The 24,014-nt window shown below is 41.7% G+C and overlaps 1 protein-coding gene across 2 annotated transcripts; it reads right to left on the bottom strand.

The window, feature by feature from the left end:
- Positions 1-8,287: 8,287 nt before the first annotated feature.
- Positions 8,288-22,075, bottom strand: CDCA7 (cell division cycle associated 7). 2 transcript variants are annotated; one of them, XM_064373403.1, is made up of 10 exons: positions 21,963-22,075; positions 18,428-18,550; positions 17,775-18,011; positions 13,801-14,037; positions 12,958-13,035; positions 11,866-12,063; positions 11,256-11,396; positions 10,419-10,568; positions 9,912-10,048; positions 8,288-9,563 (listed from the first exon to the last, which is right to left on the bottom strand). In XM_064373403.1, exons 1-10 carry the CDS (start codon positions 21,981-21,983, stop codon positions 9,533-9,535), a joined length of 1,353 nt encoding a protein of 450 aa, XP_064229473.1. In that variant the 5' UTR covers positions 21,984-22,075; the 3' UTR covers positions 8,288-9,532. The 2 variants fall into 2 exon arrangements, with proteins under 2 accessions (XP_064229473.1, XP_064229474.1); XM_064373404.1 differs by lacking the exon at positions 17,775-18,011.
- Between the last annotated feature and the right edge of the window lie 1,939 nt (positions 22,076-24,014).

The raw sequence follows: 24,014 nt of genomic DNA, 5'->3' as shown, positions 1-24,014 counted from the left end.
GGAGAATTGCTTGAACCTGGGAGGCGGAAGTTTCAGTGAGCCGAGATCCCACCACTGCACTACAATCTGGTGACAGAGCAAGACTCTGTCTCCAAAAAAATAAAAAACTAATTAACTACAGTTTTTTGTAATAAACACAGTATGGGACTGGCATAAAAATGTAAAGATCAATGGAACAGAACTGGGAGTCCAGTAATACACATATATATTGGTGGTCAATTGATTTTCAACAAGGGTGTCAAGATCATTCAATGGGGGAAAGAATAGTCTTTTCAAGAAATGGTGCTGGGATATTTAATATTCATATGCAAAAGTATGAAGGTAGATCCCTAGCTCACACTGTATACAAAAGTTAACTCGAAATGGATTGTAGACCTAAATGTAAGAATATAAAGTAAGACCTAATATAATGTAATGTAATACCTAATACCATTACATTATAATGTAATACCTAAATATAATTCTTAGAAGAAAACATAGGAGTAAATCTTCATTGGACTTGGCAGTGGATTCTTAGATATAATACCAAAAGAACAAGGAGCAAAAAAAAAAAAAAAAAAAAGATAAATTGGACTTTGTTAAAATTTTTGTGCATCAAAGAACACAAGCCAGTGAAAAGACAGTCTGGCAGTTCCTCAAACAATTAAAAACAGTTACCATATGACCCAGCAATTCTACTCCTAAATATATACTTATGAGAAATGGAAATAGATGTGCACACAAAAACTTGGACATGTTTATATCAGCATTATTTATAATCCCTAGAAAGTAGAAGCAACCCAAATGCTCATCAGTGGGCAAGTGACAATGTGATATTCCCACATAATGGAATATTATTTGGCATAAAAAGAAATGAAGTACATACATGCTACAACATGGATGAACATTGAAAACAGTATGCGCCACATGAAAGAAGTCAGTCACAAAAGTCCGCATACTTTATGATTCTATTCATATGAAAGCTCAAAATAGGGGAATCCATACAGACAGAAAGTGTTAACAGGTTCATGGTTGCTTAGACCTTGAGGAAACAGGGATGAGAGATAGGGATAATAACTAAAGGATACAGGGTTCTTCCTGAGGTGCTGAAAATGTTCTAAAGTTGATGGTAGTGATGGTTATACATATTTGTGGATATGCTAAAAAACACTGATTGTATACTTTAAGGAAACATTTCAAATGTTTGCATGCTATGGGAATTATATCTCCATAAAGCTGTTAAAAATAAAAGTGGAAGGCCAGGCGTGGTGGCTCACACCTGTAATCCCAGCACTTTGGGAGGCCGAGGCGGGTGGATCATGAGGTCAGGAGATTGAGACTATCCTAGCCATGGTGAAACCCCATCTCTACTAAAAAAATAAAAAAAATTAGCTGGGCATGGTGGTGCACACCTGTAGTCCCAGCTACTCAGAAGGCTGAGGCAGGGGAATCGCTTGAACCCGGGAGGTGGAGGTTGCAGTGAGTCAAGATCGCACCACTGCACTCCAGTCTGGGTGACAGAGCAAGACTTCATCTCAAAAAAATAAATAAATAAAATGAAAGTGGAAAACCCGCAGAAATGGGAGAAAATAATTGCAGATCACATATCTGATAAGGATCTAATATCCAGAATACATAAAGAACTCTTAAAACTCTAAACAAATGAAAATAAACCAATTTAAAAATGGGCAGAGTCTGAACACAGTGGCTTACACCTGTAATCCTAGTGCTTTGGGAGGCCAAGTGTGAGGACTGCTTGAGCTCAAGAGGTTGAGGCTATGCTCATGCCACTGTACTCCAGCCTGGGTGACAGAGCCAGACCCTGTCTCTTAAATAAATAAAAACAAAAATAAGCCAAGGGCTGAAGTAGATGTCTTTCCAAAGATAATCTAATAGCCAATAAGCACATAAAAGTATGCTCTACATTATCTGTTATTAAGGAATGTAAGCCAAAATCACAATGAGTTACCATTTCATGCCTACTAGGACGCCTACAGAACAAACATACAAATCAGAAAATAACAAGTGTTGACAAGGACATGGAGAAATTGGAGCCCTCACACATTACTAGTGGAAATGTAAAATGATGCAGCCACTAAGAAAAAGTTTGGTAGCTCCTCAGAAAGCTAAATATACAATTACCATATGATCCAGTGATTCCACTCCTAGGTATATACCAAAGAGAAGTGAAATTAGGTGTTCAAACTAAGATGTGTAAGTGAAATGTTCATAGTAGCACTATTCATACTAGCCAAATGGTGAAAACAACAAAAATGTCCACCAACTGATAAATGGATAAATTGTGGTACATCCATACAATGGAATATTTGGGCATAAAGAGGAATGAAATAATTATACATACAACACGGATGAATCTTTTTTTTTTTGACACGGAGTCTCGCTCTTGTCACCCAGGCTGGAGTGCAATGGCACAGTCTCGGCTCACTGCAACGTCCGCCTCCCAGGTTCCAGTGATTCTCATGCTTCAGCCTCCCAAGTAGCTGAGATTACAGGCACCCACCACCATGTCCAGCTAATTTTTATGTTTTTAGTAGAGATGCGGTTTCATTATGTTGACCAGGATGATCTCAAACTCCTGACCTCAAGTGATCCACCTGCCTCAGCATCCCAAAGTGCTGGGATTACAGGTGTGAATCACCATAACTGGCTTAACATGAATAAATCTTGAAAACATTAGGCTAAGTGAAAGAAGCCAGCTGAGTATAGTGGCTCATGCCTGTAATTTTCAGCTGCTTCGGAGGCTGAGCTGACAGGATTGCTTGAACCCAAGGAGTTCCAGGCCACAGTGAGCTATGATCACACACATGCTGCACTCCAGCCTGGGTGACACAGTAAGACCATATCTATTTAGAACAACCAAAAAGCCAGGCTGGGTGTGGTGGCTCACGCTTGTAGCCTCAGCACTTTGGGAGCGGATCATGAGATCAAGAGATCAAGACCATCCTGGTCAACATGGTGAAACCCCGTCTCTAAAAATACAGGAAATGGCTAGGCTAGGTGGCACGTGCCTGTGGTCCCAGCTGCTTGGGAGGCTAAGGCAAGAGGGTTGCTTGGGCCTGGGAGGTAGAGGTTGCAGCGAACTGAAATTACACCACTGCACTCCAGCCTGGCAAAAGAGCAAGACTCCATCTCAAAAACACCCCTAAAAAGCCAAATATACAAAAAGCAACATATTGTATGTTTCCAAATGTCCCGAATATAGGCAAATCCATAGAGACAGAAAGCAGTAGGTGCTCATGGGTTGGAGAATGGGAAAAAAAGGAGAGTGACTTTTTAATGAGTCTGAGGTTTCTTTGAGGAGTGATGAAAATGTTTTAGCGTGACATAATGATGATGGTTGCACAACACTGTGAATGTACTGTAAGCCACCTAATTGTATACTTTGAAATGGTTAAAGTGGTAAATTTTATGTTATGTGAATTTTACTACAATTTTTTTAAAAGTTAGGGGGAAAAAGCAACAAAAAGCTTAACAATGGACAGAGACCTAGCAAGCTTGATATTGAACTGTTTCCAAACACAGTTCTCTGGTCAAGCAAAGTTGCAACAGAACTTTTCTCTTACCAGGGGCAGCTCTCCAGTTGAGTCCCAAATCCTGCCTTGCTGAAATCAATTAATAGAGTTCTTGGTGTCTGCCCTAATCATCATGCAGACAGATAAAATTTAGTTAATATCCTTTTCTCCCTCCCCAACACTGAAAAAATAAGATAAATAGAATCTATCTCCATAATTTTACTTACTCATTTAGTTCAGTAGCATCTGTTTATCATGATTTACAAGAATTTGGCTGGCAATGAGAGTTGCAGAAAGCATTTGCATAAAGGAATTTTATTTACATATTTTTCCTCCTTAAGTACTAGGATACTGAAAACGGTCACATCTTGGAAATTCAGGCAAGTGTCAAAGGTGATTATTACTTTAAAAACAAAACTACACCAGATGGTCATTAAGAAGTGAAAGGCCAGGCACAGTGGCTCACACCTGTAATCCCAGCACTTTGGGAGGCCGAGGTGGGCACATCACGAGGTCAGGAAATCGAGACTATCCTGGCTAACAGGGTGAAACCTCGTCTCTACCAAAAATACAAAAAATTAGTTGGGCGTGGTGGCAGGCGCCTTTAGTCCCAGCTACTCGGAAGGCTGAAGGAGAATCGCTTGAACCTGGGAGGTGGATGTTGCAGTGAACCAAGATCACACCACTGCACTCCAGCCTGGGCAACAGAGCAAGACTCCATCTCAAAATAAAAAAGCGAAGAACATTTATAGTTATTTAATTTAGAAGACAAACTTAAGGATTAGTCTTTAAAGTATGGCTAACCAAATAAAAATAAATAAAACTGAGATACTGGTTCCTGTTGATATGGCTTGCCTACTAAGTGTGTGAAGAGAGGAAATTTGACTTTTTTTTTTTTTGACTGAGTCTCACTGTCACCCAGGCTGGGGCATGATCTCTGCTCATTGCAACTTCTGCCTTCCAGGTTCAATTATTCTGCTTTTCCTGCCTCAACCTCCGGAGTAGCTGGGATTATAGGCACACACCACCACACCCAGCTTGTATTTTTAGTAGAGAATGGGTTGCATTTCACCATGTTGGCCAGCCTGGTCTTGAACTCCTGACCTCAAGTGATCCACTCACCTCGGCCTCCCAAGTGCTGGGATTACAGGTGTGAGCCACTGCGCTAGGCTGAAATTTAACTTTCCTAGCATAGGCCCACAGAACAGTCTGTCTGTACTTGGGCGTTTTAGAAGAATAGAAAACAATTCTCTATAATATTTTTTTTCCTCTGAAACTCTAATGCTTAATTCCATGTTTATACTTGTAAGTACTGAATATAACTTTAGAATTGTTTATTTTTCTTTTGACAGTCTTGTTCTCTTGCTGAAGCTGGAGTGCAGTGGCATGATCTTGGCTCACTGCAACCTCTACTTCCCAGGTTCAAGCAATCCTTGTGCCTCAGCCTCCCAAATAGCTGGGATTACAGGCATACCACCAGGCCTGGCTAATTTTTGTATTTCTAGTAGAGATGGGTTTCACTTATGTTGGCCAGGCTGGTCTCAAACTCCTGACACCTCACGTGATCCATCCCACTTGGCCTCTCAAAGTGCTGGTATTACAAGCGTGAGCCACTGCTCCCAGCCAGAATTATTTGTATAATAAAATTATGTTTATCTCACATATATATAGTGAAGTAAAAAAAGACAGGGAAGGAAGAATTATATAGTAAGCAGTATGCTACCATTTATCTGAAAGGCAATAGGAGTGAAAAATTATATATATAATGTTTAGATTTTTAAAAATCAGGACCTAATTTATTTTTTGTAGAGACAGGGTCTCACTATGTTGCCCAGGATGGTTTTGAACTCCTGGGCTCAGACAATCCTCCCACCTTGGCCTCCCAAAGTGCTGGGGTTACAGGTATGAGCCAACCGTACCCAGCCTAATAATACTGATATAATTCTGAAGTTATATATATGTATACATAGCAATTGTTGTTAATGTTTACATATAAATACCAACATGTATAAGCATATATATACATATGTATATATGTATAGATGCACAAATACACTAAAAATTGATATGAAAGAAATGTGTTTTGAAAACAAAGCACTTTGGAGAAATGGCTGACTCCAGGCTTAGGGCACAGAATGTATAAGAGTGAGCCTGTAACATTTCATCTTACCAGAAAACAAAAGCAGCTACCAAAGATCACACTGGGGCCAAATTTTAACACTAATAGTTGGACATATAGTGTAAGGGCTACCATATAAAACAAAATACAGAGAGATTGGAAAAACAAAAAGGTTATGAGCAACAACCCTCTCTTCTCCTTCTTTGACTCCTAAGGCAAACTCAGCTTAAAGAGGGGAAAAAAAGAATGAAGTCCTCTCCCTGGTGTTTGGCCTAGCTTTGCCTCTTTGCAGCTGTATGATACTGGGCATTTTTCTCAACTTACCTGGATTTACTTCCGCATCCTTTCAGACACCTAATCGATGTGAGGTAAGCATTAATAAAACCTCCTATTTCCCTCAGGACTGAGTACCTAATACTGTCTCCTCCTAAAGCACTGAGACCTCTAATTCCATTCTCCCAGTGACCCCAGTTCCTACCTGGGGCAATCGAGAGGTCCCCTCTCACTTTCTTCTAAAAGCAAAATGAAACAAAAATAAACCCCTCTAGCAGAACCCTCCAGCTACAAGTTTTTGCCCTTCTTCACTGTGAAAGCCTTTTTAGTTTGTATTTCATTTAACTCCTAAGTAGGGATCAAAACCTAGATACCATCTCTACCTTGGAAAACTCTACCTCAGGTTGAAGAAACAAACTTTAAAGCAGTTCCTGGGGCAAAGCCACCCTAACATCACTTTTCACAGCTAGTTGTGAAAACCACTCAGAATGGCCTTTGGAGCTCTGCAGTAGGCCCCGTGGGCTCCCACAGTCAAGGCTGAGGCTAGGCAACTGACCTTAGGCTCCTTATTATAAAATGGGATCATCACAAAACCCAGGGGCTCACCCATGTTTTAAAATGTCTGGTAGCCAGGTGCGGTAGCTCAGGCCTGTAATCCTAGCACTTGGGGAGGCTGAGGCGGATGGATCACAAGGTCAGGAGTTCGAGACCAGCCTGGCAAACATAGTGAAATCCCATCTCTACTAAAAACACAAAAAAGTTAGCCAGGTGTGGTGGCACACACCTGTAGTACCAACTACTCAGAAGGCTGAGGCAGGAGAAGCGCTTGTACCCAGGAGGCAGATTTCAGTGGGCCAAGATGGTGCCACTGCACTCCAGCCTGGGCGACAGAGACACCGTCTCAAAAAATAAAATAAAAAATAAAATGTCTGGTGATGGGAAATGCCAATGAGTTTTCCTCCCTTCATTCCTGCTGAGAACATTATTTTTGGGGTTTTCATCTTAGTTCCTCCATTAGATTGTAAATTCTTTAAGGATAAGGCATCCAAATCAACGGTTATAGTTCATTTTCAATGAAAACCACATTAGTTCTACTTCCTATTAAAACATGGTAACACCTAAAATTTTCCAAATAAGCATCAATTTATATGAACTTTAAACATTAAAGCTTCCAAATTACGTATCTAACAGGGTTGGATTACAGTTTGGGTTAATGAAAAACAAAGTTACTGATTTCTTTTGGATTAACATGGAATAGCAGTTATACAACTTCGTTTAGCTCGGACTTCTCCCCAAATGAGTATGGGGTAAACATGCCTTCTCAGATAAGTCTAGAGCAGACACAGAAAACTTTTTCTGTAAAGTGCCAGGTTGTAAATATCTTAGGTTTTGTAAACCATACTGTCTCTGCTTATTTAATAACCCTTTACAAATGGAAAAAAAAACACTTAGTTCATAGTTGTATCAATAAAGGCTGCAGCAGCATGTAGCCCACAGGCTGTAGTTTGCCAACCCCTGGGCTAAAGAATTGGGACAGGCCGGGCGTGGTGGGGCTCATGCCTGTAATCCCAGCACTGTGGGAGGCTAAGGTGGGTGGATCATCTGAGGTCAGGAGTTCAAGACCAGCCTGCCCAACATGGTGAAACACCGTGTCTACCAAAAATATAAAAATTAGCTGGGTGTGGTAGCACGTACCTGTAATCCCTGCTACTCAGGAGGCTGAGGCGGGAGAATCATTTGAACCCTAGAGGCGGAGGTTGCAATAAGCCGAGATGGTGCCACTGCACTCTAGCTTGGGCAACAACAGCAAGACTCTGTCTCAAAAAAAAAAAACTGGACAGCCAGTGTGGTGGTGGCTCTTGCCTGTAATCTTAGCACTTTGGGAGGCCAAGGCAGTCGGATCACTTGAACTGAGGAGTTTGAAACCATTCTGAGCAACATAGCAAGATCTGTCTCTACAATAAATAAAGAATTGGGCTATGAGAGCTTTTATACCATGCCTTTTTTGATTCTCACAGTCCTGGAACAAGCCTCAAGGCACAACATGCATTTAATATATATTTGAATGGTTGATAAAAGTAAGCCAGGTATTGCAAAGCACATAATAAAGGAAAAGAAAACACTACAAAACTTCATGGGCACGTATTGTTTTCTATCAGGCACCGTGGTTGTCTCAGCCCATTTTTCTAATCACAGGCATTAGTCCTGTCACCCAGTGAGGTCCTTTCAAACGAGCTGACCTTAGACTTTCAGGAACTTCAGTCAAAAAGGAAATTTTTTTTTTTTTTTTTTTTTAGAAAAGTTGGAAATGACCTTTTATTTAAATATGAGAAAAAAAATTAGAGTTAAGTACAGTAAGATTATTTTTTAAAAAGCAGACAAGTTAGGACAAACATTTTATTATCAAAATAAACACTTTTGTATAAAAGCATTACAGATCAACAGCTGTATTTACACTTATCGATTCAAGGTCCAATCATGCATCAAACACTGAATGGGTCAGCAATGGTTTACACATGCAAGTAAATCAGACACACAAACACTTAGATTCCTCCTCTACCAAATAACTTGATTAATGCAAAGAGGTGGGGGAATACCGACACAGGAAACCTGCCCAGAAACTAGACTGGCAGAGATGTCAGGTTAACAAACTGCTGAAAGTTACATCTCCAAAAAGGCACTTCTCATTCTTACAAAAGTGCTTAAAATCTAAACTTGAACCCTGCGCCTGGGTTTATAAATTTTCAAGAAACTATGAAGAACCACAGACTAGTTTTTAATATCAAGTTTCCAAGCAAAATTGTCCAAGAATTTATTTGCAGTACCTTACAAGTGAACTGAAATAAACTTGGCAAACTACAATCATACTAAAGTTTTATACCGAAAATTCAAATCGGCCTACTCATAATTTCCAGATAGATTTTCTATCACAATTTTAAGTATTACTTGCCCACCAACCTTTGAATCATGATTGTGTAAGCTAGATGCACCACTTACCCTTCGGGCACAAGAAATCAGCAGAAATTAAGTCTCAACTGTGACAACAACTTGTAACATAAGCACAATACATGGGTTTGAGAGGCATCTGAAGTAAAAACTCCAATCTGCAGTAATCACCTAATTTCTCCACATGGTTTTAAGACTTTTGTGCTTTGATTCTATTAAAAATTTCAACTAGTATGAATGCTAAATCATACTTGTTTTTATGTAAACAAGTTAGAAGGCTGTTCTCTGAAATTCTCTAGTTAGTTAATACTATTACTGTGTTTCTAAGTGCTTAGCTTTAATGAGGGCTATTTCAACACCAAGTAAATAAAATACGCTTTCATAAAACTATACTTTAAAAGAAATTACAAAACTAAGCAGCTAGAGAGGACCACTGGAAATAGAGGAGGATGCTATGAGGTGGGGGTTGGGAGCAGAGAAGAAACTGCAGGAAGGCAAAGTGTAACTAGTAATATACCTTCCGTGATGCTCCAGAAACACGTCTACTGAGATTACCTTGATTGGAGTTTCTTATAAAACAGGCTGATCACCAAGATCCTTGACTCAGGTTTCAGTGAAAAAATTGGAAACTTTAACAAGAAAGATTTGAGAAGCAGAAGGCAGGCTGTGAATTTTCCAGATATTATGCTTGCATTTCAAATTCCTGTTTCAGACTGTGAAAGAGAAAAGGAAACATGTCAGGACATATTTTCAACCAAATAATTCTGTTTTGAAAGCCTAATTCATTTTTAATAGCATTTTTATTGAGTTATAACTTAACTATGGTCAAGTGTACGCATCTTCAAGTATATAATCTGTTTTACATACACATCTACCCCCGCCAGGTTACCGCCACCCAAGTGAAGACAGAAAATGTTCCTAGCCCCTCCTGTCCCCACCCCTTTCCAGTCAGTCTCCACCCTGCCAGAGATAACCACTCATTCTGACATCTGTCATCTTTTCATTATGACATAAATGAATATAAGATTCTGATGCGGAAAACAGAAAAAAATGCCCATTACCTTTTCAAGTAGGCATGCACATTCCCAAAGCCATGATATTTAGCTAAATACACAAGGACCCCAGTTGCACACCGTCCATCTCGCTGCCGGCAGAAACTGCAGTTGCAGATTCCTCGACAAGGCGGGCAATGCCAGTTCTGAAGGGGGATTGTCAAATGGCACAATTAACTTAAACCTTACCTCCCCCACCGACTTATCTACATCACATTTAACCCCTTTTTTATGGTTAAAACTTTATAATATGATCAATATGCATTAGTTATGCCTAATGCTTCCTTCTAGGAGTGTTACAAGCAGCTACCAGGGATAAATGGAGCAGCAGCTTCCGAGGGACAATTCAGACCTGAGTGGAAGCAGCTCATGCCTATGCAGCACTATCACTCTGAATTAATTCTGTTCTGAATTAAGAGCACCCCATAACAAAAAGGGCTCCACCCCTTCACCGATGCCTTTTTCTGGCCTCATCACAGTTTGTGGCTGATCTTCAAGCCCACAGGACCAACCTACCGGATCCAGCAGAGCATCCCTGACCTCTTCACCATAACGGTTTCGAAGGCAGGGGCCACAGAACTGTCCTCGAACGCCGCAACAGTCTGGGTTTCTGCAGTTTGTTTTGGTGTCAATAGTCTTCTGACGGCATTGATGACAAGTAGAGCCCTACAAATAAGCAATTAAGAAAAAAAACAAAAAGCCCACTGTTTTTTAACAGAGAAAATGGCATATTTTACAGAATGTCCCTCTTCGTACTACAGTCTGACATTTTGTCTTTGAATCTCTGCATACACACGTACATGCCAGGGTATGAAAAATAATGCAGCCAGGTGTGGTGGTTCACACCTGTAATCCCAGCATTTCAGGAAGCTGAGGAGCATGGATTGCTTGAGCCCAGGAGCTCGAGACCAGCCTGGGCAATATGGGGAAACCCCATCTCCACTAAAAAAACAAAAACTAGCCTGGCGTGGTAAAACGACTTTTCTTTGAGAAATGGTCTTATTAAAAAATAACCTACCCAAATCCATTTTTATCTTCGGTGCACCACCACACCCCAGCACCTATCTATGTATATACACATAATAGACATGCAATAAATATGTTGAATGAGTTGATTTCTAAATTAGGAGAGAAGCTTTGCCACAAGCACAGATTTACTAAGCAGATAATTCCACTGTGAAAAAGGGCTAAATCCCAGAGATACTGTAAAACTTTTCCTTCCTTATGTGAAAAAAACATACAGGCACACATTTCACATGCTAAACCCTTTAGAACCTGGGCAACACATAGGGACAGAAACTCTCTTCCTCTCACAGATGTTTACATTCTCAGGTGTCATTTAGAGGCTCTCACCAGTGAACGGTTATATATCTTCTCTCGAGAGTTGCTGCAGATGTTCTCCAAGTCTTCCTCTGTAATTTCTTCCACTGGGCGAATTATATGTGGAAGGGTCAGGGATGACCTGGAGCGACGACTTCTGGGCATGTCATCTTCCTGCATTACAAGGAATATGAAACACAGAGCTTCAAAACTGAAAAACTGATTCAAACAGATTCAAAACTGAAAAACAGAGATTCAAACATGAAATACAGAGATTCAAAACTGATTCTCCCCAGCTCTCAATCTCAGATACATGACTTGTAATTTCTTCACACAAAATTCAACTTGGAAATCTCTCCTAGAGCTTATGGTAGGGGAACAAGCCATATGCTTACTGTAGCAATAACTGGACATTTTGGAAATGATGCGTACAACTAAGAAGAGATGAAGAAAACCCAATTCTTGCCTGCTAACAAAATTACCAGGTAAGCTTATGTGATGTTTACAATTTTGAACGGTTAAAGAAAAACACTGAACTATGGATCGCCTGGTGTTGAGGATGTTTGTGTACCTGTGCTGTGTATGATGCCAGGCCTACAGAAGATGAGAATCAGAAAAGCAAGTACCAATGCGGAGAACTCACGTTCATGTAGCTGTCCATGGTCTTCCTCTTTCTCACCAACATGTACTTATCCTCTTCCTCCTCCTCCTCCTCCATGGGTAGGGTGTCAACGGACCCGAGGATCCGGGACCTTGACCTGGTAAGAGGACGAGCTCTCCGTTCAGGGTTTCTCCTGGACACAACACCTGGGAATGTACGCCTTCGAGGTCTCCTCGATTGCTAAGCAAAGAAGCATGCATAATGGAATCCATTTATTCCACGGTAGAGAAGCAGTACTTTGGGGAATCCATACCTTCTCCTTAAGGATGTTTTAAGTCAAGAGAGCTCTGCTTTTTCATTTTCTTTGTCCTTTGCATAATGCATGGCAAAATGAGCCTAAAACCTATATGGTCATCTTAGTTTTGCTTTTGTGATACCAAGCCCAGTTTCTTTAAACTTGAGAGACGAGCTATTTATTCTTTTACTTAATGAAAATGTAAGAAATGATCTGCTGTTCTTAAAAAACACAAACTTTTCACTGATGCCTCTTGGCCCTATAGAAATACACTCAGTTTCTATATTGCACAACAGAGGGATATCTGTATGGTTTCCCTATTCCCTTCTTTCCCATCCTCAGGGGGAAGGCAGGAAAAATAAGTCTTTCCTATCACAGCAGACACACCAAATCCTCGGGTTGTACCAGCTTAATTCCTCAGAATGCAGTCATATATGACACCAAGCTATGACTTGATAAGAAACTGCGGTTTTATTTTCATTCTCCAATTTTAAAAACATCTATTGCACATTTACCATGTAGGAGGAATGTGCTCACGCTGGAGAACAGGAAAAAGTTTTCAATCTTCATTACCTGCCCTTGAGGGGCTTAGTCTAGCTGAGAAGGAAACAAATAACCAATCAAAAGGGATTTAGTGCCATAGGAGCATAGCAAGGGGAAACCAAACTGCCTAGGATTCAAGGAGGATCATCCAGAAATCTGTCAAAGGGTTTCCTCTAGGTCCCCTTCGTTTGTCCTGAAGACCACAGAAATTAAAAAATTAGATTTTTAAATACAACACAAATCTACCTGAGGTGTGCCCAAAACACTACTGTATATAAACAAGGACTGGTACTTACTGAGTTGGAGCCTGGGAGGGAATGTCTTCCAGGGAACGAGCCAGGGAAGCTTTCTAATTCAGACATGAGTTTTGCAAGCTAAAAAGGGAGGAAATTAAACTGATATCATTGGCTTAGAGTACCTGCTGAAAATGACCAACTAACTTGTGGAAAACACTCAAGCACATTTCACGGTTTTATATTTGACAGTAAGTTGACACACTCAAAGTTTCTGATTTCCCCTGTACACTTAACTAGGCCTACAACAGATTGAAAAAACGTTGTTCAGGGAAAGAAACACATTTTGAGGCACACATTAAAGACCTCACAGGTAAGCCCAGGAGAAAGAAAATGGGGTACTTTCTATACATTCAGGATGAAGTAGCCACTAACAGGTTTACAGAAGCCAGAACAAAGAACACTTAATTAATTTGTAACATGTCTTGTGATGTACCTTACATTTGAAAAATAGCATTTTGAGAAACACATCGTACATTCTTTGGGTGTTATCATGCCCTGTGACCTTGCAGCTGGTCAACAAGAAAAACAGGAGTCTTGAGATGCCTGGGAAGTTTGCTGAGAATGTGGGGAAAATAGATAAGGTAGGTTTTACAAGGAGCTAATTAATTTTAAGCAGAGCTGGAGGTTACATTTTATATTAAAAAACACAGCACAATTAATTACATCGCAATTACAAATTATAAGGTTTTGTTTTTACTATTATATTATTCCCTTCTTCAAATGAAAATAACCTTCTATTTGTGTAACAGAAAATAAGTAACTTTTTTTGTGTGACGAAACAGATTTAAGTAATGAGTCCCTTAGAGGGGAAAAATTAGTTCTAACACAAACTCAGATACCTACCATTGCTTTGTTTTGCTTTATATTTAAAGCCCTTTTCTCCAAAAAATTCATCCCACTTTCATCTTCTGAATCGGAGTTGGAATCAGTCACAGAATTCTCGGAGGATTGTGGGAGCTCTGCTTTTTTGTTGGTTGCTCCTCTGGTACTTCGAGCTGGAAACTTCATCGCCACCCTGAGAGGTCCAGAGTGCCTGCACTGGCTGCGGGTCCTACAGCCTTCCCGAACTGACTGCAGCCTCTAATCACAACAATTGAGTCATTAGGACTTGATCAGCAGACAAGCTCCATCAGTATGACTACAAAAAGTTCCTTTTGAACAAGACACTTGTATGAAATGAACTTTAACTGAACATTGACACCTCTGGGTAACAAAATCAAGAACCACAAAGAGTACAACAATCAACAGAGTGCAGTTTAACTCCATGTAGCCTATCTGGACCACATTGTTATAAGCTATTTTCACGGACCCTAGGCCTGTGGTTCTGAGCCATTTTTTTAAATGTTAAAATTCCTACCAACTGCTTTTCATTTCTTTAAAAACAGATCTTTATGTATTTTAAAATAATTTTTACAAGAGCAAATGTATTCTCCTGGCTGGGCACAATGGCTCACATATGTGATCCCCACACTTTGGGAGGCTAAGGCAGGTGAATTACTTGAGCCCAGGAGTTTTGCAACCAGTCTGGGCAACATGGTAAAACCCCGTCTCTGCCCAAAGGAAAAAAAAAATTAGTCGAGCATGGTGGCACATGCCTGTGGTCCCAGCTACTTGGGAGGCTGAGGTGGGAGGATGGCTTGAGTCCAGGTGGCAGAGGCTCAATGAGCTGTTTGTGCCACTGTACTCCACTTGGGTGACAGAGCCAGACCCTGTCTTGAAAAAAAAAAAGAGAAAAAAAATGTGTTCCCCTATAAATATGGCTTCAATGTTTATGGCATTATTAAACTATATTAACACATCTCAATTCTCTACTTAAAAAAAATAAAATATATATAAGATTTACCATTTTAACCATTTCTAAGTTCAATGGCATTAAACATATGCACATTGCTGTACAGCCATCACCATCATCCATCTCCAGAATGTTTTCACCTTCTCCAACTAAAACTCCACCCATACCCATTAAACAGTAATTCCCTATTCCCTCAGCCCCTGGCAACCATCATCCTATTTTCTGTCTATAAATTTGACTTCTCTAGGTACTTCTCTAATTTACTTTTAGAAGCTCAACATAAAAAAATTTGCAGATTCCAAAAGTAATATAGGTTTTCATCATTAAAAATTTATCAAAATTAGCCATAGGGTAATGTAAATCAAAATCATAATGAGGAACTGGGCATGGTGGCTCATGCCTGTAATCCTAGCACTTTGGGAGGCTTAGGCAGGCGGATCACCTAAGGTCAGGAGTTTGAGACCAGCCTGGCCAAAATGGTGAAACACCGTCTCTACTAAAAATACAAAAATTAGCCGGGCATGGTGGCGCGTGCCTGTAATCCCAGCAACTTGGGAGGCTGAGACAGAAGAACTGCTTGTACCCAGGAGGCAGAGGTTGCAGTGAGCTGAGATCATGCCACTGCACTCCAGCCTGGGCTATAGAGCAAGACTCCGTCTCAAAAACAAACAAACAAAAAAAATCACAATGAAATACCATTTCATATTAGAGCTAAAAAGCAAAAGGAGGCTGGGTATGGTGGCTCACACCTGCAATCCCAGTACTTTGGGAGGCCGAGATGGGCAGATCACCTGAGGTCAGGAGTTCAAGCCCAGCCTGGCCAACATGGCAAAACCCCATCTCTACTAAAAATATAAAAAATTAGCCAAGTGTGGTGGCATGTGCCTGTAGTCTCAGCTACTCGGGAGGCTGAGGCCTGAGACTCGCTTGCACCCAGGAGGTGGAGGTTCCAGTGAGCCGAGATTGTGCCACTGCACTCCAGCCTGGGTGACACAGAGAGACTCTGTCTCAAAAAAAAAAAAAAAAAAAAAATCTTAGCAAAAATTTGGAGAAACTGTAACCCTTAAATACTGTTGTTGGTAGGAATGTAAACTGGTATAGCCGCTTTGGAAAACAATCTTGTCTATTTCTCAAAAGGTTAAACAATTACTACATGACCCACAATTCCACTCCTATATATATACCTAAGAGTATACGTCTACACAAAGACTTGTACATGAATGTTCACAGTAGCATTATTCATAATAGTCCCAAAAGGGCAAACAATCCACTAATCCATCAACTGATGAATGGGTAAATCAAAGGGAGTTGATTCACACAAAAGAATATTCTGCAATAAAAATTAAGAACCAACACATGCCACAACATAAACCTTGAGATCATTAATGCTAAGTGAAAGAAGCCAGTCACAAAAGACCACATATCACATGATTCCATTTTTATGAAATATCCACAACAGGCTAATCTATTATGACAGAAAGCAGACTGATGGTTGCCAGGAGCTGGGGGTGCTGGGAAAGAATAGGGAATGACTGTTAATGGGTAGAGTCATTTTCTGGAGCGATAAAAATATTCCAAAATTGACTGTGGTAATGGTTGCAGTTTAAATAAGAAAAAAAAGAGAGAAGAAAAAACTATCACCCATGAAGTCCTAGAATGACACCCATAAAGACCCAGTTTTGACATTAAAATATTTCTCAAAGCCAGCAAGGTGGCTCACAGCTGTAAACCCAGCACTTTTGGAGGCCGAGACGGAAGGACTGCTTGGGCCCAGGAGTTTGAGACCAGCCTGAGCAACAAAGTGAGCCCACAACTCTGCAAAAATTTTAAAAAAAAAAAAAAAAAAAAAAATTTTTTAAAGTAGCCAGGCATGGTGGCACACGCCTGTAGTCCTAGCTACTGGGGAGGCTAAGAAGGCAGAACAGCTTAAACCCAAGAGGTGGAAGCTGCAGTGAGCCATGATCGCACCAGTGCACTCCAGCCTGGGTGAAAGAGCAAGACCCTGTCTCCAAAAGTCTTAAATGCCCACAAACATTTTTTAGTACTTTTAGTGTCCATGGATTGAGAGACTACAAAACAACAAAAACCCTTCATGAGTTCCTAATGAATTGGCATTTTATTAATCATGACAATATCTTCAAAGAACTGAAATGCTGCCCAGAAATTATTCAGGATATTGACAATGTTTGTGTCACATCCCAATCTGCAGACTGGCCAGCCCCCCTGCAACAAACTCCAAGAAGCAATGATTTGGACCAGTATCATGAGTGATAAAAAACTCCTTGGCCAGGCACTGCCACTTGTATCAATGTTACTCAAGCCATGGTCCTCAGGCAGTGGATCCATGTCAGACCAGTGAGTTGAAGAGCATGCACTTGATTATCAGTGAATGCATTGCTTCCTTTGTCAGGAAAGTGTCTGGAACAAGAGAATGTCTGCAGATTTAAACAATACGCTCAGAAAGAGTGGGACCGAGGCACAGCATAACAGTGGCAGCAGCGGTTAAAGGAAGGTAGCGTGCATAGGAAAAGCCAACCAAGGAGCAAAAGTAGAAGCAGGAAGGGCCCTCAATGTCATTATCTGCACTGGAGCTCCTGTACCTACGTTATCACAGGTTTTCAAGATGCAGCCACAGATCTATTATGGGACCAATATTTATCAAAGGCCTGCTCTGTGACAGGCACTTGGCTGGGCACATGAACTTAAATGCAAATGTAGATAATATTTAGGACTAGTGTGCTTCCTGATAAGGCTGGATTTTTGCGGTCACGAAAATCTGGAGATTGGCCAGTTTTATCTTACCAGTTTCCAAATTTTCAGAGCCTACAAAATATTCATGATTTACAAGTCTGACTACATTAGTAAACACTGCTTTAAGACATGAAGAAAATACTCAAAATGTTGAAAAGGTCAGCAAAGTCTGCTGGCATGACTAAAATCAAAATCATAAGAAAATTTTTTTTTAAATATGTCATGCCTCTAAATATATCTTACTTCTTGAAACTGGTGAAATTCTCAAACTCACCATTCCATCTTGTATCTCACTCTCTGAGAAACCGCAAAATGATTCATCGTCAGAGTCGGCATGAAAAATACTGGCCAGTTCGTTAGTGACATCTGGCCTTGGTTTCTGTAAAAATCCACAATGGTCTAATACATCTTGCACCTCACTTTCTGAAAAGCCGCAGAAAGATTCATTATCAGAGTCCTCATAAAAAACATTTGCCAGTTCTTCACTGATATCTGACCTGAATTTAGGTTTCTGTAAAATAAATATATAAATGTGGTTGTGCATTTTTTTTCTTTTTCAAGAACCAATTTTCCATAAACCGTGCAGAGAGCAAATCACATTTACAAGTGCACTACAAGAGAACAGCTTTTGTTACAAAGAAAAATGGTTCAGAGGTTTACAAATGATTTCTGAGTTGTTATGGCAAATCATCATGCATGTTAGGTTAGGCGACATTTCAAAAGGATAGAATAAGTAGCTAATCTACCTCCAACAATTACTACCTAGAACCACAGCAAAAAGTGAAATGAAATTATAGTGCATACTGTATTTTCATAACGGCTGTATAGAAATGTAGGCAAAAGCAAGCAGTTTTAATCACGCACAAAGCATCTGGGGCATTTTGAGCACTGCAGACTCAATTCTGTTTATTCTCAGGCAGCACTTACCGTGTTTGCAAAATTATCAGAAGCAAAGCTGTCACAACTGTCATCAGAGGATGATGAGGTTTCCATGGAAATCAACTTCACATATCTGAATTTCTTTAAGTTCTTTACTCTGAGATCTTTCTGCTGCAAATGGAAATATCAATCCTATTAAGTGTGATGCTTACTTTATTTAACTAAAGACATCATTTTTTAGTTTCGTAGGTTCAAACAGCACAGAGTAGATACGTTCATTTATCGTACCCTACATAGAAAAGGAAGATTGTCAACTGCTACAAAAAATTGTTTCTTTCCTTTTTTTTTTTTTGGTAAGAAGCAGAATCTCGCGCTGTCTTCCAGGCTAAAGTGCAGTGGTGAGATCATGGCTTACTGCAATCTGGAACTCCTGAGCTCAAGCAAGCCTCCTGCCTCAGCCTCCTGAGTAGCCAGGACTACATGTGCCACCATGCCGAGCTAACTTATTTTATTTTTTGTAGAGATGGGGTCTTGCTATGTTGCCAGTTCATTAGTGTCCCAAACTCCTGGGCTCAAATGATCCTCCCACCTCAGCCTCCCAAAGTGCTTGGATTACAGGAATAAGCCACTCTACCTGGACCCAAAATCTTCAAAACCAAGTCAAATTCTAAGGGATCCCTTTGCAGGAAAATGTTGAAGACATTTATCAATTTATTCAAAATGATAAATTCTCAACCCATCTTTATGAGCACCTAATCTTTAGCTCTTAGCATTATACTGAGCTCCACAGGAGTTTTTAAGGCTAAACTCCTAAAATACAACCTGTTTTTTGTTTAATTAAACTGTACTTTTAAAAGGACATTTCAAAAGTACAAAATGGCAGAATGATTTTTCTCCCTCAGCCAAAATCAAGCTAATGAGGTATTTTTATGTAAGCTTTAGGCTATGTACTGTGATGCTAATTTCACAAACTACAAAAACTGGGCAGGACCTCTACTTCAAGATGGCAGGCTTCCAAGCATGCCCCATTCCAATCAAGAGGGCTATAGTGATTTCCACACAAGTCCTTACAAAGCAAATACATCAAACCCTTCAACAAATGGTACAAGGAGCCAAGTTGAAGGTCAAATAGCACTCCAAATGCAGGTGGGATACCTGATTCGACTTTAGCACTCTATTGCTCCAGGCTATCATTCAGCTCTTTCTGCTGTCCCTTTGCTTTTCAAGACTTAAGTTCTTTAAAATTCTTTTATAAGGTGTAAATTACTTATATAGAAATGCCTCTTTCATTCATAAATACTTAACAGTTTGGCACTGCTCTCAGAAAATGCAACTGGCATCTATCCTGTGTAAAAAGGATAGAGGTTTGTCATTTCTTAATATTTAACGAGATTTCTTAAGTATTGCATATTAGGTCCTGTGTTTTTATCCTCTTAAATGGGACCATGGAATAGCAGAAGTGATTCCTTATACTGAAAACTTTGAAAGGGCAAGCTCTGCTATAGATTCTACAAAATCTGCTAAGATGTGAGATGTCAGGTAACCAGAACATTCTTGCCTTCCTTCTCTGCCTAACATTAGGCATTTCAGTCTCTTGCAAATAAAGTTATTTTCATGATGATCGCACCCCCAACATTCCTAAACCCCTAAGTAAACTCCATTCAGTCATCTCAGGAAGTTTTTGCCTTCTGCCCTTTTAACAAGGCAGGGCAATGTGTAATAGTTAGAGCTACTAACTATAAAGGTTAGGTTAGTGGGGTGGGGGGCGCTCACACCTGTAATCCCAGCGCTTTGGGAAGTCAAGGCGGGAGGATCATTTGAGCCCACGAATTCGACACCAGCTTGGGGAACACGGTGAAACCCCGTTTGTACTAAAAATACAAAAATCAGCCAGGTGTGGCTGTGCACACATGTAGTCCCAGCTACTTGGGAGGCTGAGGTGGGAATATCTGCTTGAGCCCAGTAGGATGCAGTGAGCCGTGGCTGTGCCACTGCACTCCAGCCTGGGACACAATGAATGTTGGGAGCTGAAAAGGATCTCCGATCCCATTTCCGATGAAGAAATTCAAGGCCCCAGGAAGTTGTAATAGACTTCAAGATCACAGGGGCAGGAAGGGGAGGAAGGGGAACTCAAGTCTGCAATCTTCTTAAACGGCAGTGTTCCTTGCATTACTGCAGGAATTGCCACCATTTACCCATCAATCTACTTGCAAGCAGAGGCCCCAGGCAGCCTCAAAGACGGCATTCTATTGGAAGCTGTCTGAGAAATACATGCTGAGTTTCAACAGGTCAGAACAAGCCGAGTTATTTACCAGGCAAATGTATCTTTGGAGGAAAAGACAAAAAAAAAAAAAGAAAAAGAAAAAAGAAGCAAGGCAAATAGTCAAGACTAACTTCTCTGGCAGGTAAACAATAACTAATACTATTTATAGTAGGCGTTTTTCGTGCCAGGTACTATATTAACGCTTTCACGTCAGGTTTAATACTTTGCAGCAAAGGTTCTATCGTTATTCTCACATAGCCAATGAGGAAACAGGCTCAGGAAGGCGAAATGGATTATTCAAGTCCCATGGTGGCTCAAATTTGAACCCAGGCAGGTCGGTTCCAAGACCAGCTACACATGGTTTTCCTCATCCTGAAAGCCGATGCCCAGCTCCACTGGGGCGGTGATCCAGCTCTGAAACCACGCCCCATCACACCCATCCCCGACACCAGTCCTCCCCACACGTGGGTCCCTAACCTCTGAAATTTATTTTAAAACGTGTTATTCTCTTCCGTTTCACCCAACCCCCACTCTTGTACCCTCTCCAGGAGCCCGACCCTACGTTCTAGCTTCCGTAAGAGCAAAAAAGTAACGTTCCATTCAGAGCAACCTCCTGCAGCTAACAGTAAGGTTGGGGGGTGGGGGTGGAGGAAGTGGGAAACGAGCAAATGGTCGGCGAACGGTTTGGCCCACCCAGCTCTTTAACTGCACTTAACCACCGTCCAGCCTACGGTCGCTTCCCCCAGCGTGCGCAACCCAAGTTCTAGAAGACCGGTTCCCAAGACCTTAAAACTCAAACGCGCTGGCCCTCCGCGGTCAGAAGCGCACGAGGCTCTGGCCGGGCAGGGGAGCTCGCCCAAGGGCCACCCACTGAGAGCGGGTGTAGACGCGGCGAGCCATGCACTGGCTCCCAGCTGTGTGCGGGGGAAAGGGCTGAGCGGCTGCGGGACAAACTCCCAGAGGGCAGGCAGGCCGCTCTCCCCGATGGACACAATCGGGACCGGCCAGCCCTCCTGGCCGCTGTCCGGCCTTTGGCGGGCGCACGTGCCTAGGGCTTTCCAAAGCGACCAGCCATCCTGCACACGACTCAAGCCTCCACGCCGTCCGCACTTAGGGTGCGCACGCCGCGCAGGAACGTCCCCATCGCCCTCAGTTATCCCAGGTGCACGAAATCTGGGGCTTGCCCAAGTAGGCAACACCCAGTCAGGCCACCAGTTGATAGGCAGCGCTAGGCTGCTGAGTTGGAGAGGGTCGGCCCGCAGCCGACTGCGTCCAGCACCCACCGCGCCCGCCCCTCGGGTTCACCCGCCCAGCCCTCACCGGCACGCGGCGAGCGTCCATGCTGGCGGCGGGTGCCCAGGCCCGTACTTGGATCTGGGAGAGCGAAGCAGCCGCGCGCTCAGCGGTCCCACAGCAGGAGGAGCAGCAGCCGCGCGGCCGGCAGGCGGGGCGCGCCGACCCGGGCCCGGAGGGGCGGGGCTCAGGCAGTGTTTCCCGCGTTGGGACGCAGGTCCTGCAAGCTGTGGTAACGGCCGGACCCGGGGCAAGACTCGATGGCTCCCTGGGAAAAACAAGACCCCACTATATATTCTGACCTCAAAGGATAGCCTTGGCCACTCCTAAAATCCGTTTTTATAAAGCGGCACTTTAGGGGCTACAAGGACCACTGTCCTTATGCAGCTGCGCGGTCCTGAGCGAGTGGCGCGAAAATGGTTCGTATTGCCCTGGGGATAGCTGGCTGATTTGCATGAATTCTCGAGGTGGTGGAGGAAAAGTGAAGACTGGTGGGTAATGGGGAGCAGCGCGAGGGTGGCGCCGGTCACGCTGCATGACATTTAGCACTTTCCTTGCTATGTGCTGTTTACAAGATTTAAAAAATCATAGACTCCAGCACGAACTCCACCCTTCATAATCTAATTCGCCGCCCCTCGATGTAGCACCTCTTATCTGGGAACCACACCATTATCTGAAGCAATAAAATGAGTTAAATCCTGATCTTTCTTTCCCAAAAGCACAGAAGCCGACTTGTTTACACAAGGCTTGTGGTTTTCAAAGTACAAGAAATGTCGCAGCAGCTTGATGAAGACGTCTGTAGTATAGTTAACTGTTAACGATTATGTGTTAGGGATAGAAACTAAAGATTGAACAATTACGGCTTGACGATCTTTTCTGTCTTCAGAATTGAGAACTACCATGAGTCAGTGCGAACCAGAAATACTTTTCATTGGCCTTTTAATCAAACTTGGCATTACAACGAAATAATGAAATAAAGTGAGACTTTTTGTGTGTGTGATGAGCAAAAAACTTGCTTCTAGAAGAAAAAGTAAATTGAGTTTCTTTAGAAGACACCAATTATCCTCTTAATATTTAAAACAAGTTCTCGAAATGAAAACATTCGCATTTTCCCCCCTCATTTCAAAACTTTGGGGAATAATTCCTTTGCAGTAAGAGAGCGCATGGACACACTGACACACTGTGTTTCTCTCTGGGTGTAATGAATACAAAAAAGGAGCAAATAAATAATGCTGAGGACAATAGATTGGAAGGAGTCTTTCAGCCTTTCTTAAACATGCCTGCCAGGTGATCACTCTGCCACTGTGCAAGGGACAAAGAGCTCAAGGTCTAGAAGGTGGGTGCCAGGAGGAGAGGCTATTGGTGGGTGGTGAAATTACAGAATTACAGGGCCCTCAGTAAGTATTTGTTGAATGAATAAACATTTGGAAATACAATTTTGTGTCACTAAAGCTAAATATATCAGAATTTGGAATTGCCAGATGCATGAAGTAGGGGAAAATTAAGTCACTTTGCCTGTGAAATGTTCTGATAGGGAAATTTTTAGTCCTCCTGGGGACACAAGAAAATAATTTGGCGTATGCGTTTTTTAAGGATAAGATCTCTGGTCTATTCGTCTTTTTAGTAATCAGGAAAATGAAAATTAAAACAAGTGTTACTGGAGGGGGTTCCAGATCCAGACTCCAAGAGAAGATTCTTGGATCTTGACAAGAAAGAATTCAGGGTGAGTCTGTAAAGTGAGAAAGCAAGTTTATTAAGAAAGTAAAGGAATAAAAGAATGGCTGCACCGTAGAGCAGCCAGAGGGCTGCTGGTTGCCTATGTTTATGGTTATTTCTTGATTATTTGCTAAACAAGGGGTGGATTATTCATGCCTCTCCTTTTTAAAACACATAGGGCAACTTCGTTGTAACCTGTCTTGGCAATGGTGGGAGTGTAGCAGTGAAGATGACCAGAGGTCACTCTCCTCACCATCTTGGTTTTGGCTAGCTTCTTTACTGCAGCCTATTTAATCAGAAAGGTCTGTATGACCTGTGTCGTGTGCTGACCTCCTACCTCATCCTGTGACACAGAATGCCTTA

The sequence above is a fragment of the Aotus nancymaae genome, unplaced genomic scaffold (genome assembly GCF_030222135.1).
Source record: "Aotus nancymaae isolate 86718 unplaced genomic scaffold, 86718_ANA_hifiasm-v0.15.2.pri h1tg000008l, whole genome shotgun sequence".
In the NCBI taxonomy this organism is placed as follows: Eukaryota; Metazoa; Chordata; class Mammalia; order Primates; family Aotidae; genus Aotus; species Aotus nancymaae.
This window is presented reverse-complemented; position numbering and strand designations above follow the sequence as displayed.